Here is a 19,018-nt window from a genome sequence, read left to right as displayed (position 1 = left end):
TGATGACATACTTGCTTCCGATTTCTACCCCAATTACTGAATACTCCACGATACTCGAAATATTCTATAAATCGAGACAACTGGCAAAGAAATCCAACATGTCATACACGCGCATCACATTTGAAGTTGGAGCTGCTGTCAAGGCTTTTCATCTGGTGTGGAATAATCCAAAAGCATGGTCAGATATCGTAATTCACCTCAGCGATTTTTGGAGTCATTGAACGTTTTGTTGAGGATCGCTAGTCAGGGGGTTGCCTGAGATAGAGAAGGGCTAGAGGATCCCCCCTTCCTAGCGATAGTAACAGGAGTGGGAGTAATCTTTTATCACGTGACCTGTGCAGAGCCAATTTTTTTCGAATTTGGGTAATACACCTCTTGCCTTTTCCAAGGCTAATCTTCATACTCTACCGTAGGGCCACTGGCAAGCCCGCGTAGCAGTCTTCGTGGCGGAGCTAATCTATCTAAAGAAATTGAAAGATAGAAGACAGCCAAAGTTTCGTCCAACAACAAATTAACAAAATACAATTTATGAACAAGAGCTAATTTTCATAGATTTAGTCATTTTCTCCTCTTGTTTCTTTGTTCGAATTAACGCCAGCATTAATGCCAACAATTTTGTTTCGAAGGTCCAAGAATCACATCTGTGTCCTAATTATTGCTGCAAACGCTCTTTGATCTAGATGAAGAACAAAAACAATAATGAAGATGTTTTTCCATGATTAATGAAAGCAAATTTTTAAGGAAGTCGATAAAACACTCGCCCCGAGAGTTTAGTCACCGCTTTAAGCGATCAGTTTTTAGTGTAATTTTGTCGAAATAAGCGCAAATCATTTGAAATTTTATTATTAGAGGGCAATACAGCCAATCCATATTTTTTTACACGTTCGTGGCAGGTCTAGCAACTCCTTTTAGCAACCGCTTTTTAGTGTAATTTTGCCCAAATACGCATAAAGTCATTTGAAATGGTTTCTAGAATGATTCATTCACAATTCCGAACATGATGCAGGCACAATCTACCGTAACAATCCAGCTTCTATTCAGCACAAAACCATGAGAAGAGGTAAAAATTCGCTGTTCGTGGCGGGGGCTTGCAGTAAGCGACCGGTTTTTAGTGTAATTTCATCAAATTAAGCATAAAATCATTTGAAATTGTTCTTGTTAATCGAGCAACACAGCAAATCCATTTTCCTTTAAGCACAAACCTACGAAGAGGTAAAACATTGAGAGAAACACGTTCAGGGCGGGTATAGCGACTCCTTGAAGCAACCGGTTTTTAGTGTAATTACACCCAAATAAGCATAAAATCATTTGAAATGATTTCTAGAATTATTCATTTACAATTCCGAAAATGCTAGCGGCCGGTTTTTAGTGTAATTTCATCGAAATGAGCACAGAATCATTTGTAATAAGTAATATAGAGACACGTAAGAACAACAAGGCTTACTTGTATTCACATGCCATCGATCTTATATTCGCATTTACTTGATGACCACAAAACATTATTGAGGGACTCATTTCGATCCTTGAGTTAACCCTTTTAAACAACGTTTTAGAAGGTCTTCTTTTGATAACCTTTCAAAAAGCTCTGACCGAAACACAGCAGGAAGACATTTGTTTTGATGGTACATTTTGGTTTCGCTTTGTTGGTCTTGTTGCCATTTGCACCACGATAGAGAGCCTTTTGGGCAAAATCTATGTTGGATTTCTAATGTTTCATTTTTCCCCAACAATACTATGATAATATATTGCCCATACTGCATCTTGGGTCAGCTTCAAAATGCCTTTATTTGCATACCCATATTAGTTTTGCAATGAGTATGCAACATTGTAGTCTATTGCAACATCGGTCAATCTCCCTCGCCCACCAACACTCATGCCATCTGGAAGTTTGCTTGCTTTCATCTTATTTTTGTACATTCTCAACTTTGAGCTATTCTTTTTTGAATATGCCCAATTCAATCTTCCTTGGTGACTAAATATTCACTGCCTTTTTTATTTCATGCAAGCATCTGCTACCTCACCATCAGACAAATTATCACCATCTCCAACATATGTTATATATTTCAACTTATGTTTCTCTATAGACCAAAGGAACATTGTCACTGCTGCACTCTTCTCCATTGCCTCTGATGATTTGCTGTCGTTGATTTATCCAGATGCTTTGCAAAACAAAAAACTTTATACTTTTGAGAATCTTTGTCCCAGTTTCCTTTTGACCTACAATCGAAACAAATTTTTGACTTCCAAATCTAGCACCTTCTGTCTCAATGCTAAAACGAAGACAACACCAAGTAAAGATCTTGCTAATAGACCCTTTGCCAAATTACGTCACATGGCTTCTGAAAGAGAGGCAAGAAAACGAAAACGAGAAAGTGGTTGTTCCAAACGGTTCGGCCTACCACCATCTGTTACGAAAGATCTTTCATTCTGTTTCTGAGCGTTTGATTATAGTTTAAGAAGTATTTATGGATGCGTTCAAGGAGTTGCTGCCTAAAGGAAAGGCTGTTGAATGCTTTGAAGATTTGGCTACGCTCACTGTGGCCGAATTAAAAATAATTTTGCAGCGGTACAAAGAGAAGACAGGGGGCGTCAAGGCTTATCTTGTTTGATCGCAGGTTTTAGTTGTACTTTTAGATCTGCAGGACCGAGGTGGCTGTTCTCTTTGGGGAAAATTTTTTTTTTCTAATACTAGCCGGAACATGTTGTTTTATTCTATCCTCCAATCTTTGGGTGGTGCGTCCTACGTAGCCAGAATCACACTGGCACGTAAATTGATGTACGTGTCAAAGCATCAATGAAGAAAAACCTTCATAAAGTAATGGTAAAGCTGTCCAAGGGCACCTGCTGATAAAGTTCTTGATGAACAGAAATTGAAAGTTTGTTTGAAATTGAAATTGGTTTGATGTATATTTTGTGGCAAGCTACATGTTACCACGCTTAGAGTTCTTTAACTGTAGAGCAGTTCTCCTGGAATCATTTACAAAGCACATAAAGCAAGGATTGAAACTGTATTTGCATGGTGGTTGGACAAATTTTAATTAGTAATGATGAAAATACAAGAAAGAATATTAAAGTAATATTAGTAACACAAATGGTACAAATCATATTATATAATTACAAGAAAAAAGTGAAGTATATATATAAAAATAGGTATAACTGTAGGAGTTTTGTTGTGACTAGAAAAAAATGCATTCTGCTCTTGTCAATTCAAATGCCAGCCATTTCAAATAACAGACTATGCCAATCAGAAGTTTCTTTCCTCGTGAGCTTGAGTTGAAAAAAGCAAAATGCATTTATCAAATTTACCAAAATATAATATATCATGACAACATGTTACATTGTGACTTAATTTCATCTTTTATGTACAACGCGCACAACCTCTTTGATTATCAATTTATTTTACGTACATGTATATAAACCCATGTCTTTATATATGAATATGTCATCATATTATGTATACCTGTAGAAGGTGGTTACTTTGGCCATTTGGGGTCACACCCCAAAAACAATTTTTTTGTGGCTTGAAGGGCCCTGTATAGCTTACAAATACCAGCAATGAACAAAAAAAAGTTCTCTCAAGATTCCTTATTGAATAAGATAGCATAACTCTCAATAACTGCCAAAAACACCCAGTAAGTTTTCCAACATGGCTTATTTGTTGTTAAAGATAGCCAGTATTCAAGATGACAGGAGTCAGCTAGACATATAAACGTTTATCATTGGAAATTACTTTCTTCAAAATAGATGCTTTTAATAATTAATTCACATAAAAAATGTTTTATATTGACATGATAATAGTGTTTTCTCTAGGTTACAATTCCTTTTATTTCATATTCATCTATCTTTTGGATTAACTAAAAAAGGTAAAAAGTTTGTCAATAAACAACAAACAGTGAATATCTGATCAGCCACAGGAGATAAAGACAAAGGTAAAACACCATCAAGTATATGGTAATTCTTGACTCGACCAATGGCCCTTTCAATATGTATCTTCAACTTCCTGTGCAGTGAGCTGTGCTCTTGTCCCCCTAAATGGTGGGATATTGAAGCTAACACCAGGAGGTACAATGTCTTTGATGTCAAAGCCACGATCTGCCATTATATCATCTCCATTCTCCAATAAAGCCAAGACACCTGATTTTTTGTGATTTCTTTATCAGAAACTTGCCAGACCACAGTTTGGAAACAAATGTGATGCATCCAGCAGGTGAAATGCCAACAAGAACTTTTCAAGTGTTATGATGCTTATATTCAGACCATGTCTGTGATTGTGATTTCATAGAAGATGGAACTTCTATAAAATTTCTGTGCAGTTATTGATTATCCTTGTGTTTGGGAAATCTTTGAACTGTGCAGGCATTTGTTGGCGAACAAGTTCTTGAGATGGAAAGGGAAATAAGATCGGCAATTCATGATAAAGGAAACATATCCAAGTAGTAAAGATCCGAGAAACACAAGCAGATGAAACTCCGAATCGATCAGCCAAATCAGTAACAAACAAACCAACTTTTAGTCTCATTAAAACAAGGATGAACTCTTCAAGGTGTGTAAGGGAACGTTTGCCGCCACGTTTGGATTTGCCACGATCAGATTTCTGAGAATTTCCAGAAGAGTTTCCATGCCAGTAATGCATCTGGTTTAACTTCGGTTCAAAATATTCAAAACATGCCAGCAAAGAAGAAAAGTTAGGATAACCAGTATAAAATTTCACAGCTGAAATATCTTCTTTCAACTACTCAATAGAGAAAAGATATTTTTTCATGTCTGCCAACTTAGACTCCAACTCTGCTACCTTATTATTTAGTGATTGAATTTCAGCCATTAAATTATCTGCTCTTGATTTTAAATTTTTTGAATCCAAAAAACTTTCATTATTTCATTGCACATCTGGCCATCAGTTTCATCAGTTTCTGCTTCTTGAGGAAGATAAACAGGAGAGTTAACAAATAAAAATTCTGTTTGGGTTGACATGGAGAGGATAAAACTACAATTTTATACCCAGATTTGAAGAAAAATAATTTCTTTAACATATTTTACCTATTCATCGTCCTTAAAAAACCTTCATGTTTCCTACTTTTTTGGGGGGGAGGGTCATTTTTGGTATTTTTTATTAGATTAGCAATTTTTAGTGTAAAGTTGAGTGCAACGTTTTGCTGCAAAACTGTTTTGGAGCTAGCTGGGCCTCTTTTTAAAACTAGATATGGTAGAAGTTATAGAGGCAAAGAGAATCAACCAGAAAATGAGTGTGTTTTGTAATCATATATATTGTTAGAAGCTTTATATTTCTGGAGAAGTAATAACAAGGAAGTTGTGTAAAATTTGTGGAAAATTGTTCAAAATTAATGGCATCACTGGGCCAAGGCAGCCAGATTTTGTTTTTAACATTTAATGCTCATGCTAGTTGCTAGTTGCCTAAATACACTAGTTTCTTATTTGATGAATTCCTGTTGGCATAATTTTCATTTAAATCGTATGTAAGGAAACTAATGGATCACAGCCTTGGCTTGTATAAGTTCTTTGAAACTTAATTCTTGTTTGAGATACATTTGAAAAATTAATCTTTTTTAGGTTCTTAAGAGCAGTTGCCTACAAATGGTTGATCAGATGGATATTTGGGATTCTGGAGTGTGATGATGCAAGACCGTTACCAGCCTGCATTTATAACAAGATTCGTGAAGCATATAAGACAAGAACTGCAAAAGGCTTTAAATCAACCCAGGAACGAGAGCAAAGATCATTAATCATTAAGTGAGTTGTGGCACACCAAGAGAAAAACAAAAATCATTAATCATTAACCCTATCCAGACTAGGGGGGGGGGGCACAAAGTGCCCCCCTAGTTGGTTTTTCTTTCATAACTTCAGGAGTTTCAAAGCAATACCCCTCAGACCTCCTGACTTTTAGTTTTAACCTATCTGACATATGTTCATATAAAAAGATAATTTTTTTATTATTAATCTGGGGGTTGTGTAGGGGCGTTTTCAAAACTAGTCAAGTAAAAAATAGTTTAATCTGCCACGGATTCGCAACAAAAGTAGATATATTGATGAAAATTAGTATCTAGGCATTAATTTGTCCTCTCTTCTTGATTCTGACCAGAAAATTCAAATTCAACATCCTGTTCTATGATTTTTCTTCTGCGCATGCGCATACATTTGTTGACATATTTATAGGTATTGCATTAATAAAACTGCAAGTTTAGAATAATTTGTCTGCTAAGGCATTAAAAATGAACTCAAACATGACATTTGGTTGTATCGATCATTTAGTTACATAGAAAAAACTATAGCCAATTACAAAATATGTTGAGTTCTTTTGTTAGGAACGTTTATAATTGTGAGAAGTAACATTAAAATTGTGTCAATCTTCTTGTTTCTATTAGAAAATGCATCAAATTTGCTTATTTTAATATCTTAGCCCGATGCTTTGGAATTAATGAATATTTTGAGATTTTCTAAAATTTTCTAAATTTTTGCTTCACCCGGCCACCATTATGATGACGTCATCGTAAAACCACGTGACTTAAAAATTGAACAATAATACTAAAATGTGGAGAAAAGGCAAGAGTACCATCCAAACAAAGTTCATTGTTCTAGCTAGAGGGACAAAGAAATTACGGAGGGGGGGCACTTTGTGCCCCCCCTAGTCTCCCGAAAGTTTCAAAAAGCCTAGTCTGGATAGGGTTAAGGAGAGTTTTTCTTAAAATATCACGGCCAAATTTAGAATTATCAGATTGGTACAGTAACTTATTATAGATATAGGTAAGTTACCAAGCAGAGACATATGGTGTAGCAGTGCCAGCCCTTTTATAACTTTGTGCTTTTTATAACTTTGTTGCTGAAGTCTTCCATTAGCGAATTCTCTTTATGTTAAAACGTCTTTTTCATGTTTCTGTTACTAAATTTTGTGTTCCAAGATACCGCACCACAACTGACCCTGTATCTAAGGTAAAGGTACACTACTACTCCATTCATGTTACAGTTATCATCAATTTTTATAATAACAGGTTAGAGGGCTAAAGTTTACTGTAAGCACACTTTTAGGGAGAACATAGAATTGCTTACTGAATTTTTGTTTCTCCAGCATTGATTTTTGTCACATCCAAGCAGGGACAGCGGAGCTTTAAAGAAAGTGGGGGTCTAAAAAATGGGGGAGAGTGCTAAATCGAAAAAAAAATGCTTGCTGATGGTGCAAAAATTTTACTGATCGTTCATGTCGGAAATATTTCACGATCATGAGGTAAACACTTTAGTCAGTAAGAACTGTTTGGCAATTTGAAGTGTTCTATTGTGACCCAATTGTTCACACTTCGTTTCTCAATTCAGTCATGAAAAGTAAAGATACTTAGTAAGGAAACGTCTCAATTCATAATAAAACACAATCTTTTATCCAGCAGTAGACCAGGCAGGGAATAGGGGAATGGTCCCCCGAGGGCGAAATTTATGGGACCAAGTGCTTTTGGTCAATTCGAGGGTGCTGATTTCGAAAATCGATGTTATACGGGGAATTTGGGGGGCCATCAGCCTCTTTTTCGTGTTTTAAGTCTCGTTTTCGTGTCTTTCATGGAAACAAGCGAGAAAACAGTTTGAAGTGGAAATGGGTGAATTCTAAAAAGTAGATTTGGTATCTCTGCTGAGAAATAAAGTTAACCATTCAATTTTGGCTTTTCAGGGGGGCAAACAGCCTCGTTTTCACGATCCACTAGCGTTATTTTACAATTTCTGCTAAGCATTTCTCTAGCCAGACTGATTTTACAATTTCATAGGGGAAATGCAGCACTGTTTTATCACTAATTAATAAATAACAATAATGGAAATCATTGCGGATCATCTAAGCAAAGTTTGAAAGATAAGCTAGATCGTTTCAAAGGTCCTCAAAGTCGTCTTCAGAGTCACTACACTCGACATCCTCAGTTTCAAGATTTTCGTTGACTTCAGCTTGATTAAGCAAAAGCTCAGATATATCTTCCGGGTAACGTATTTCACTCCAACGAACTGATCCTTTTTCATCCCAACCATGATCTGCTGGAGAGCCCAACTGAAGCATCAAACCATTAGCTTGCCTGAACATCATAGCGACGAAGTTTGCACGGAGAATAAAGAATATGAATCCTCAGGTTGGCGGTAGGCGGTAGGACTGAGATCTATGTTCTTCCTTTCTCTTTCAAATTTCTGCACAAACAATTTGTGTCGCAGCAGTTTCACTGAGGATAGTCCTTGGTTTCCATACAATACACACACAAACTTCTCCAAACCATTGAAGAGATTGTCGAGCACTTGCGCTGAGTTTCCCAACTCAGTAAAAAGGCTAATGAATTCAGCTTTTTTGACATTGCCCTCCAAAATGCTTGCTTTCCCTTTCTAAAAAAACTTCAAATATTATTGTTGCCAGAAAAAGCGTGTAGGCCAAGTAGCGCTTTCTTTTTCTCCATCTCAAGGCCAGATCATGTCATGTCGATTATCTTTCGTTGTTTTCCAACACCATTATCTACTAGAATTTTCGTTCCGCCGAATTCGTGTGACAAGAACAATGCTAGAATACCGATGTCACCAGAGGGAGATCGAATCATGGCTGCATGATCGGGCAGAAAGTACCAAGCTTTAACCAGTGCCACCAACTTTGTCTGCTTCTTCGAGGTTACTGGCCCAGTGTTCGAGAACTTCAACACCATCCTCTGTAACTTTCGTAATTTGTTGGAGATCATTACTGTCCGGCTAAATAGTTGACTGCGATCCTCATATATTGCTAACTAAAGAAGATCAAACAACATTCCTTTGTTTTTGCCGTTGCAGAGGAAGCTGTTAAAGTCATATGGTACCTTCATGTCAGGGCTCGTCAAAACGTATCTCCCACTGACACCCCTCTTAACTCTTTCACCACCTTTAATGCTGTTGTCCTTATATGTATCACAGACAAAAACAATTTGTGTGTACCGGACTGGAATTGAAGCAAGTATGTTGGTCGCCATTTGTCTTATAGTAGATGTAGGGCCAACCAAACTTTGAATGGCTGCGGCAAGGTCCAAAAAGTGCGTGTTCAATATCTCCGTAGGTGGTAGTTCATCTGGACTAACGACGGATAACTCGCTCATTGCAGCTTCATACAGTTTGCTCTTAACGGTCTTTCTGATGGCACCATCTGCTGTGCTGAGAGGCATTGATACTGGTGCAAGCGGAAATGACAGGTTGGTCTCGAGATCTACACCTGCTTCATGCTTGTTCGAGTATGCAACTAGAATGCCAAGAATGTCTCTCTGAAATGTGAGCACTTTTTCTTTTCCTTTAATCTTTAGCCTAGTCTTAACTGATGAGTCCTTGAAGGTTGTCAGAGGCTCTCTCTTGATGGGACCAAAGAAGTCTTTATCTGCAGGACTTTTGGTTAACCTTTCTTTAAATTCATTCGATCTCTTCCCCTTGCCTCCAAAGTCAACAAGCAACTGCTGACTCTTTCTTCTACAGTGTTTGTTATATTTTGACAAGGTATAGACAACACTTCTAATAAAACTTCCTTTGGTAAAAGTAATTTACTTTTACTTATTTCTGAAAGTGATGTACCCAGAAACCTGGAAGAAACTAAAGGTTCGGCTTGGCCTGGGTTCCAATCACTCGGTTCTCAATCGTCTCTCTTTTGTGAACATATTCATGACCTCTCACTCCGGCCTAACACCCTGTCAGAATCTTCTTTATAGCAGAAAGACAGTAATTGGTAGATGTAGATGAATTACGTTGAAAAACGTTTGTTATTTCTTGCTATGTTAAGACTTCATTTTACACGTAATTTGACATCAAAGTATTAGCATTGTGAAAACGAGGCTGCTTGCCCCCTGACAAGCCAAAATCAAATGTTTAACGTTAATGCCCAGCAAGGATAACAAATCTACTTTAATAATTCACCTATTTCCACTTTAAACTTTATTCTCACTCGTTTCAATGAAATACACGAAAACGAGACTTAAAACACGAAAAAGAGGTTGATGGCCCCCTAAATTCCCCGTATAACATCGATTTTCGAAATCAGCACCCTCGAATTGACCAAAAGCACTTGGTCCCATAAATTTCGCCCTCGGGGGACCATTCCCCTGTTCTCTGCCTGGTCTACAGTACAAGAAATAAAAAAGTTTAAAATCAATCATCATACCCAAATACCAATCTGAATAAAACTTGCTGTATTTCTATTCTGGCTATTTGATTAAGGGCCTGTTTACACGGGATCGGATCCAAATGGATCCGTACCCAAAGTGGTACCTGGCGGATCCGATCTAATTTGGATCTGCTACCCGTACCCGTTTGGGATCGCTTTTGAAGGTGGTCCCGTTTGGATCCAATCCCAAAAAGGTCTAGTGTAAACGATATGGGATTGGATCCAAACAGGTACGGATCCAAAATGAGGCGAAAATTGTCCATTACGAGGTGCATCATATATGGTATCCTTGTAATTGGCGCCAAAAGACAACCATTTCATTATTTCGAATCGTTCGACCCCAAAGATCATCTTCTGAAGTGACATAATTTTTTTCAAAGCTTTGCCACTAGGCATTGGTTCTACCAGGACGTTTCCAAAATCTTCTAGCTTTCCTTTCAACTTTATTGCTTGCTAGTCGGCCAAGTTGATTCCTCGCCCCTGCAACACTGAAATTTGGCTCCATTTCGAGAATCGCTGTCAATAATACCTTCCGACGCCGTTGATGCTCAATTTGAATAATGTTCATAAAGTTAATCCACGAACTCATATGATAAACCATAATAAAAAGGATGGAGGCAATAGCTTTCAAACGCTGTAAAGGTTCCATTTTTCTCACTTCTGCTATTGAATAATTGCCGCCAAAATTTCGTAATTGGATTGCGCACACAAACCCGCGCTTTTTGGATCCATACGGAACCGATCCCGTGTAAACACACCTTGAAAAATGAGATCGGATCGAAATGGATCCGATGCTGTTTGGATCAGGTCCTGTGTAAGCAGGCCCTAAGTCTTGCTGGTAACCATTCCAAAGCCGGTTCCAGACTCAAAAGAAAATAGGCATTTCCTGAAAGCTTGTTGTTCAGCTTTTCCACAATAGCTGTTTCATAGTTCATGGGAGGTTCAGCTATATTCTCAGCACCTTTTCTCCGCTTTTTTGCTGTAGATGGGCGTGTAATAAAGGTTGTAACTTCAGCAGGTGAAAGGATGAAAGACTGAGATGATCTACTGGCAGGTGAAGCAGCATCATCTAGGAGTGAGTCATCAGCTTGATTATCAAAATTACTGTCTGTTGCTTGATTAGCCTTGCTGCCTCTAATAAATGAACGTTCTGTAAAGAGCTTGCAAATAGGAAGTTTTGACTTCCTTGCACCAGATCTTGTCATCTCTTCTCGCCTCTTTGTGCATTTGGAACAGGGAGGGCCAAAAATGCAAAGTGAAGATAACACTGATGTTGACTAGAAGTTTTCAGAAGCTGGATAGAAATTTTAGATTAATGTCATAGCCAAAAATCTGTTACTTTTTTAAAACACAACTGAAAAAGCCAGGGGTCGTTCATTCATTGACTCAATGGAGGCGAGTCATGGTTTCAGTTTTCAAGTATTTCCAAGGGTTAAAGCCTCAACATCACCGATGGTTTCGGAGAAGGAGAATTTGCCTTTAACCTAACACGGGCCCAACAATTTACATCTGTGAATGCAAATGAGTCGCTGTACTCTTTGAATAGGTTGTTAGCTGCGTTGATTAGGTTAAACCTTGGTTTTGTCAAATGTAATCGAATTATGACTTTGCTGGACTTCTTTCATGCACAATAAACTGCAGTTCTATGTTGCCATGTTGTTAATCTAACAATGACTAACATCTGATCGCTATCTTCAGGGAATCCAATGCCGTCAATCCTTAAAGTGCCTGTGACACGATTTTCATGCTTTCCCCGTTTAATATCGATTCTGGCGTAAAAAAACCCACTGAACACGTTGCTGGGGTTTTTGTTTTGTTTTAGTGTACAACTAGGCAGTTATTTCTATTTTTACGGTTCCAAGGCCGCCATTTTTTTTGTCAAGAATGCGAGGGTCGTGACGTCACGAGATGAACTCGTGTTTGTCTCGTTGTTGTAAACGTACAGAAAAACATCGGGAGTACTTCGTAGATTGAATACAAAAGAGTGAAATATACAGCAAGGATTTTATCAGCGAGGAGGAAAGCTGCGACGAAGTAGCAGTGATGCATTTTTAGAATTTGAAGTGGACGAAGAGGCCGAAAGGGGCGATGATGTTGCGGAGATTGCACCGTATATGTTTGAGCCACGAACGAAGCCAGGAAAGGAAGGGCCTATTTCAAGGCTCAAAGTCGATAAAGGTCCTCTTTCAGTGGGACAACAAGTTGATGACTGGTAAGGCTACTAATCAATACATTTCTATGATAAATCAAAATTCTACTTTTAAACGTATTCTACATGTAATTTGCGACGCATACAAAGCCCGGATAACAAAGGTTGTAGGCCTTATTAGCTAATAAAAGGGGGCATCTATTATGCTGTTTAAATGATACATGATATAATAAAAAAACGGATATAGCGGGATACAGCGACATAAAATTATTTAAATGACCTAAATTAAATTTATCATTCTTTTCCTAAGGTGTTCGTGTGGGCATTGCCAGCCTCAAAAGTCCAGAAAGGAAAATATTTGCTGCTGCTCAATTCCAATCGTCTTGGAAAAGTTGCACGAAAGGGAAGGGGAACCTTTGACCTGCATAACTGATCACCCAGGGTTTTCTGCTGTTTGTACAAATGTGTGGACCCTGGAAACTGCCTGGCATTATTGTAAACAGCAGTATGAAGATGTTTATGAAGGACCCAGACATAAGAAATTTCGTGACATTGCATATCGCCAAATGGTTCAATGGGTTTGGCACTATCTTGGCAGGCATGTTAGAGTTGTCCTACCTAGCTGTGCAGTTTCTTGCATTCGAGCTCATTTTCCACCTCCAGGAAATGAGGAAGAGTTTACTTTTCAAGGATTCAAATTCCCTGATATTTAATTAGTTTTATTTACATGTAATCTTTTTATGTATAACAAAAATCATTTTTTTACAATCATTTTTTGCAAAAACGAGAAAGCATAGACTGAACTGCTTCCTCTTTATGTGGACGTTCATACTTACTACACAAAGGTTTCATGCGTTGCTCTGGAGGCTCAGCAATACCATTTTCAGCTCTCATCATCAGCTCTCCAAACAGTTTTTCAACGTAATCTGGGTAAAAGAAAACCTGTATATTTTAGAATATTGGCAAAAAATAAGCATATCATCATATTCTCAAATAAACAGCAAACAAAAAGTATATTGTGCCACTATGGTATACCCACCATATGTACAATTGGTTGTAATCCTTCTGACTATCGTGCCACCTTTCTTATACTTTGGGAACACGATCTTGTATTCAAGATTTCCCTCCTTGTTAACAGCCTGAGCACGGCCAGCATTCTCATTGAAATGAAGAGCAGCAATCATAAGTCTGACAATGAAAATAGAATGTCCTTTTTTGGTACCTTTTTCTAATTATAGTGTTTCTTTGAAGAGAATAATATCTGGAGAATGTTCTGAAATCATATAAACACATTACAAACCTTGCATTCATACTATGAAAAGAAAAGTGGTACATCTTAGGGGCAAACTGATTAACCAAGCTATGGTAACCTTCAACAGCAGAAGTCTGTCCACATGGAGATAGTTTTTTAATGCTTGCTCGTAAATGGGTACTCTGCAGGAGCTCACTCAACCTTTCGTATTCTTCTGTTCCTGTAAATTTATATACAAGACTGAGAAGTGAAACTAAAATGTTTTTTACTGATTATCACTTTCTTCATTTCAAGCATATTTATACCAATGAATAAACTCAATTGCTTACAGTTTCACTTTCATATTTTAAATTCTCAGCATACAATTTATATATTATTAGTACAAACAAATTACTTAACCAAATTACAAAAAAATAATACGAAATAAATTGTATGAAGGGAATTCTTAAAGGAGGAGATCTCTCAAAAGGTAAACTAATCGAGGAGAGACCCCTTCCCCCGGCTACTATTCATGGGGACTTCCAACTAATTAGAATCTGCTGGAAAGACTCAGAACTTACAACATGAAGGAAGAAAATATAAACTTACCAGGCTGAAACCAATTCCTTGGGTCATCATCTAAAGGTTCATGGCTGCATTTTGGAAAAAGTTCTGAGTGCCCCTCATGGATATCACAGATGTGATTAACCACAGAGTCCCATTTTGCAAGCATTAAATCCCCATCACCATCAGAGCTAGCTGCACACCAATACATATGGTTGACGATACTCTTGATCCATTTGCTAAGAAGAGAACAACGAGGCCTCTTAGCCAAAGCATCCATTTTCTTGGAAAGACCTGTAGTAAAAAATAACTATTTTAGGTACAAGATTGCAAAATTTAATGTTTTAGTGCTGCTACTACTGGTTCAAAAGAGACTCAAACAAAGAAATATATAATCATGTGTCAATTTTTCAAAAAATACCTTTAGCAACATGCCATACATCTAAATAGTGATTGACACTGTTACAATTGTCCTTCAGCCACTTTTGGATTGACTTGTGCCCATCAGTCACTATTGCAGAGATGTCCAGTTGACTTTCTTTCATGCGTGCCATGATTCTTTTGAGTCCTTCAAGCTCCATATGATAGCTACTAGCAACTTCATTTGACTAAAAATTTAAAAAATTACATTACTGCATAGTCCTAAAAAATTACATTAAATTACATTTGCATCTTTATTCCATTTTGTATCATTTTGTATCAAAGCGGTATCGAATATGCTTTTTAGTCATTGGTTTTTTTCGCATAAGGGAAACATATGGGCACTGGTTTTCACAGGTTTTCAAAAAACAATAGCCATCGGTTTCAATATTGGCACATAGATAGCACACTCTAAATTATCACTGTGAGTGGCGACTGATTTCTCGGATTTTGAGTTCCTCGGATACTTTTGGATAAAAGATGAATTAGGAAGCTGGGAACTCTGTCAGAATCTTTTCAACAAGGGAGTGCTGTTGTGTGGGGGTTCAATTTGGTAGGTAAAAACTGTAGTCAATCGGGGAGAGATGCAGCAATTGTTGCAATTAAAATTTAAGATAAAATTCCAGATTTACCAAGAAAAATAGTTCTCAGAATTTGACCCGTTCTTTTAAACCTGTGCAACCGGTCTGGATCTGCGCCTGTGGGTGTTATATTTGACTTACCTGTACAAGCTCAAGATCTAGAACTTTGTTGATGTTTAGGTCTACAAATGTGTAGCTATCATACTTTGCTGAATGACCCATCGAATCACAACATGCATCACCTCCTACAACAATACTGCTTCCCTTCAACTGAATATCTTGCTTGAGGAAATCAGATTCATTTTTCCAGATCTTTGTAACTGATGGGCATAGGTAGGCTTGCTGGTGTCTGAAAAACGTCCTTGGGCTAGCGAAGATTGAATATTGTGATAAGTGAGGACAAAAATAACATTAAAAATAGCACTAATCTGTATGGCTTTAACTGTAGATTCAACAAAATCCATTATTGCAAAGATCCACCCATAATTTTTTTAAATAAAAACAAACAGATAAAAAATTACCTATATGCAGCAACACCAAGAAATTCAAGACACTTGAGAATTTTTCCAGGGAGACACCCAGAGAAGAAAATGGCACCAGACAACATCAAATTACATAATTGTATGGCTCCAATGTATGGCGCATTTGACCAGATCCGTATTTCACCACATTTTGGACACATCTGCTCTACCATAACCATTGCTCCAACCACTGATCAAATTGTTGTTTTACAACCAGAGTAAAACAAAAAGAGCACAAGATGAAAAGCTCTAACAGCTTCTTCTCATAAACAATGAACTTCCTCTGGTGATCTCCAAACTGTTCATCTGATATTCTATTGATGAGAAGCAGGTGAAAACTATTTTAGATCTAATAGTATGATATGCAAATTGATTTAAGCACCAGAGCTCAATTTCATCAAGCAAGCAGTTTAGAATAACATTTAGCATACATACTCATCAATATAACTATCCTCGTCGTCAGAGGTTTCCATGGTACTGTCCCAAGGATTGTATGATAATTCATCCATGGGGAGCTCTTCAATGTCACTATCATTGTCACTATTCAGTGGTGTGGATGTGCATGGCTGCAACAAGTTGCACTGGATACCTCTGGATGTCATTTTGGGAGATATCTGGATACCTAATGTGAATAAGTATATCATCAAAACAAGTGCAAATCAGCATCAATGTATACATTAAAGTCCAGAGGAAAATTGTGCTGAAAGAAATCAATTTATTGTATTGCAATGAATTTATATATTGTATTGCCATGTGATAAAATTTACAAGCATCAAAAGAATAAAAAATTGCTGGCATCAAAAGTAATGATTGATTACCTTGACTTCTCCCTTTAATTATTGCTTGGGTTTTCACGAATCTCCTCTCAACTCCCACCGATGGTTCATCAACTGTGTTAGTGCAGGTTGATTCTGCACATGCCATTGCGATAACCTGCAAATAGATCAGATAAGTAAAAAGCATCAATTATATGAAAACGTATTAATTGTTAGAAAATTCAAAGCATCAAAAACAAATTAATTTATAAATTACTTGTCGATAAAGGAAGAACAAGTAAAATACCCTGGCATGGTCAAGTTTTTTGCTGCTTGGCGAGGCGCAACGTCTTGCAATTTTGTCACGGAGCAGCCTTTATCCAGTCCTTTCTTAATTGTAGGAACTGCATTCCTGTCCAACTTTGTTTGCCTGAAAGAATTTATATTGGTATATTTTCTTCAATCAAAATATACTCAGACGTCTAACGTGGTACGTACCATACAAAAACTGTCGGCCTAGACATTAGGCCTACACTTTGATGCAAGTTCGAATTATGCCGAAAAGCGCCGAAAAGCTAAAAAAGATTAATTACCTTGTTCCAAAGCCAAGAGAATCGGCAACTGGATTTGCTTCATAACTGTCCGGCGTGAAATGCAAAGTACAGACAACGCTAAACGATGAAGGACAAGTGAAGTCACGTCGGGTAGTCTGAACGAACTTCGTCCACAGTACACGAAATTTTTCTTCCTTAGGAAACTTGTGAAGCGACAGTCCATCACTATTCGTGGCCCCACATTTTCCAACCACGCATCTTTTCAGCTGTGTACAATTGTGCCAAGAAGGACTTGAAAATGAATTCAAAACTTCACGCGACCTGCTGCCTTATCAGCTGATTCAAAGTGAGAGTTTCAAAACGAGTTCATCCTGTGACGTCTTGAGCTATGACGATTTGATCGCGGCGCCCTTGCCTAGGCCCGAATTTAACGGGTAAATTTTCCGTCAAAGTATCAGATTTTTTCGATAAAAAGTTGAAATATGAGTTAAAGGTAACAGCAAAAGTTGATAGAGACAATAAAAAAATCGTGTCACAGGCACTTTAAGGACAACCTGCGGGAGTACTGTTCATGGCTTTCTTGGTTTGAATTCAAGTGAGCAATATGACTTTCCAAAAGCGCGTTTTTGGATTCCAAAACATTGATGTTTGTCTCCAAGGTTATTTTCTCCATCATGCCAGTGACTAAAGCCATTGTTCCATTTCAGTTATGTCTTTTTTGTCAGCAAGATTATGGAACTGTTTGTTTAAGTAAGATTTTAACCCTTCGGATACCACCATATTTTCATTAGCCATATTTAAACCGTACTTCAAGATGTAACCCAGCTTATAATTTGTCTTTTGTATTTTGACCTATTGTATTTTGTTCATTTTCCCTTTAATTTGTTCTACAAGCTTGTTCTGCTCTTATAATAGACATGGTGCGCCACCATTTGTGACAGTTCTGAAATTCAGATGTAGAAAGACTATTGTATCACAAAGGCCTCTCTGTGTTAAAATGACTTGGAAAAAGAAAAGGGTGTGCTTTTTGCATCCAAATTTCAGATTTGGGTAAGTCACACTTCATTCTTTACTCCACAGACATGCTTTAGCAGCACTTCATTTCAACTACAACTTTAAAAGAGAAGTCAAAGTTTTGGAAGATGGCTCTTTGCAAGTAACCATCCATTACCCAAAGTTTAAAAATGGCCAAGCAAGAATAAAGGATGTGAGGGTGTGCCAAAAGTTTTGTAAGAGCTGCTCAGCTCATTTTTGTTGCAATAGTATTTTAAAAATGATGTAACTTTAGGAGATTCTGGAGAAAAGTTGTTAGAAAGAGAAAAAATCCTTTACTAGGATGATGAAAGGCCCTAAAGTTTGCACTTTTATACCATAGATTATGTAAGGGAGCTGGTTGCTACAACAGTTAGCAGCATCAGTGAGCACATGTTGGAAGCAGCCTGTAAAGATTTAAAAAGAATGACTTCCCCATCTTGTGTGCTGAATTCGTGAAAGAAAGCAAAGAGGATGCCTTAAGGAAAGACAGGACAGGAAAAATTAGAAACTTAAGATGTTCCAGGAACATCTTCACGTATGTAATGTGGATGAGTATTTGTAACATTCTAGTCGATCTATCAGAGGTGGGTCACATAATTGCTGTCAAAGGACAGGTTAATAAATAGTGTGGGGTTTCTCTTGCAGAATTCACTGTATCGTATGCTTTCACTCTAGGATCAAGGATTACAATGGTATGCCTAATGACGATATCAGTGAGCTGTACAAGCGTGTAAGACATGCTTTAATAGGAATTTGATGAGCCCTTCTTGTTAAGACAAGACTTCTTAAGAGCAACTCCCTGGAAGATCAGCTTCAGATATTCATATTTATTTAGTATAAAGGTTTCAAGTTAATGTCTAAGTTAGAATTTTTTAATGGAGGACTGAAAAGATGTCATGTACAAATGAAAAAATAAACACAAGTGTTACTCTTATTATTTGAATTTTCAAAAATTAATGAAGGAGGTTAAAATAAAAATAGGGGTTGGAAAAATTTTGAAAGTAGATAAGCAGATGGGGGAGGATTATTCAGTAGTCGAGGAACAATAAAGTGCCTTCATCCCTTTTAAC

General features: G+C 37.4%; 1 protein-coding gene and 1 pseudogene across 3 annotated transcripts; both read right to left on the bottom strand.

Moving 5' to 3' along the window:
* Positions 1-452: 452 nt before the first annotated feature.
* LOC135693490 (uncharacterized) lies at positions 453-18,197 on the bottom strand. 3 transcript variants are annotated; one of them, XM_089111471.1, is made up of 10 exons: positions 16,667-18,197; positions 16,423-16,537; positions 16,040-16,226; positions 15,225-15,450; positions 14,504-14,690; positions 14,128-14,376; positions 13,588-13,759; positions 13,327-13,475; positions 13,124-13,213; positions 453-2,217 (listed from the first exon to the last, which is right to left on the bottom strand). In XM_089111471.1, the coding sequence occupies exons 2-10, from the start codon at positions 16,526-16,528 to the stop codon at positions 2,069-2,071; spliced, it is 1,515 nt and encodes a 504-aa protein (XP_088967597.1). In that variant the 5' UTR covers positions 16,529-16,537; positions 16,667-18,197; the 3' UTR covers positions 453-2,068. The 3 variants fall into 3 exon arrangements, with proteins under 3 accessions (XP_088967597.1, XP_088967598.1, XP_088967596.1); XM_089111472.1 differs by adding an exon at positions 15,605-15,918 and having other exon boundaries at positions 16,040-18,197; XM_089111470.1 differs by having other exon boundaries at positions 16,423-18,197.
* LOC148959121 (uncharacterized) lies at positions 2,100-6,057 on the bottom strand (annotated as a pseudogene).
* Positions 18,198-19,018: the final 821 nt, after the last annotated feature.

The sequence above is a fragment of the Rhopilema esculentum genome, chromosome 11 (assembly GCF_057945365.1).
Source record: "Rhopilema esculentum isolate cy_ngs chromosome 11, ASM5794536v1, whole genome shotgun sequence".
Taxonomy (NCBI): domain Eukaryota; kingdom Metazoa; phylum Cnidaria; class Scyphozoa; order Rhizostomeae; family Rhizostomatidae; genus Rhopilema; species Rhopilema esculentum.
The sequence above is the reverse complement of the archived record's forward strand: the minus strand, read 5'-3'. Positions and strand labels throughout refer to the sequence as shown.

Coding starts and splice junctions, on each gene's coding strand:
- LOC135693490 (XM_089111470.1), bottom strand. CDS start 16,567: ATGCTTTTTACTTATCTGATCTATTTGCAGGTTATCGCAATGGCATGT. Junction 15,451..16,039: donor GAGGATAGTTATATTGATGA/GTATGTATGCTA, acceptor AATCTTCGCTAG/CCCAAGGACGTTTTTCAGAC. Junction 13,476..13,587: donor TTTCATAGTATGAATGCAAG/GTTTGTAATGTG, acceptor TTTCATTGTCAG/ACTTATGATTGCTGCTCTTC.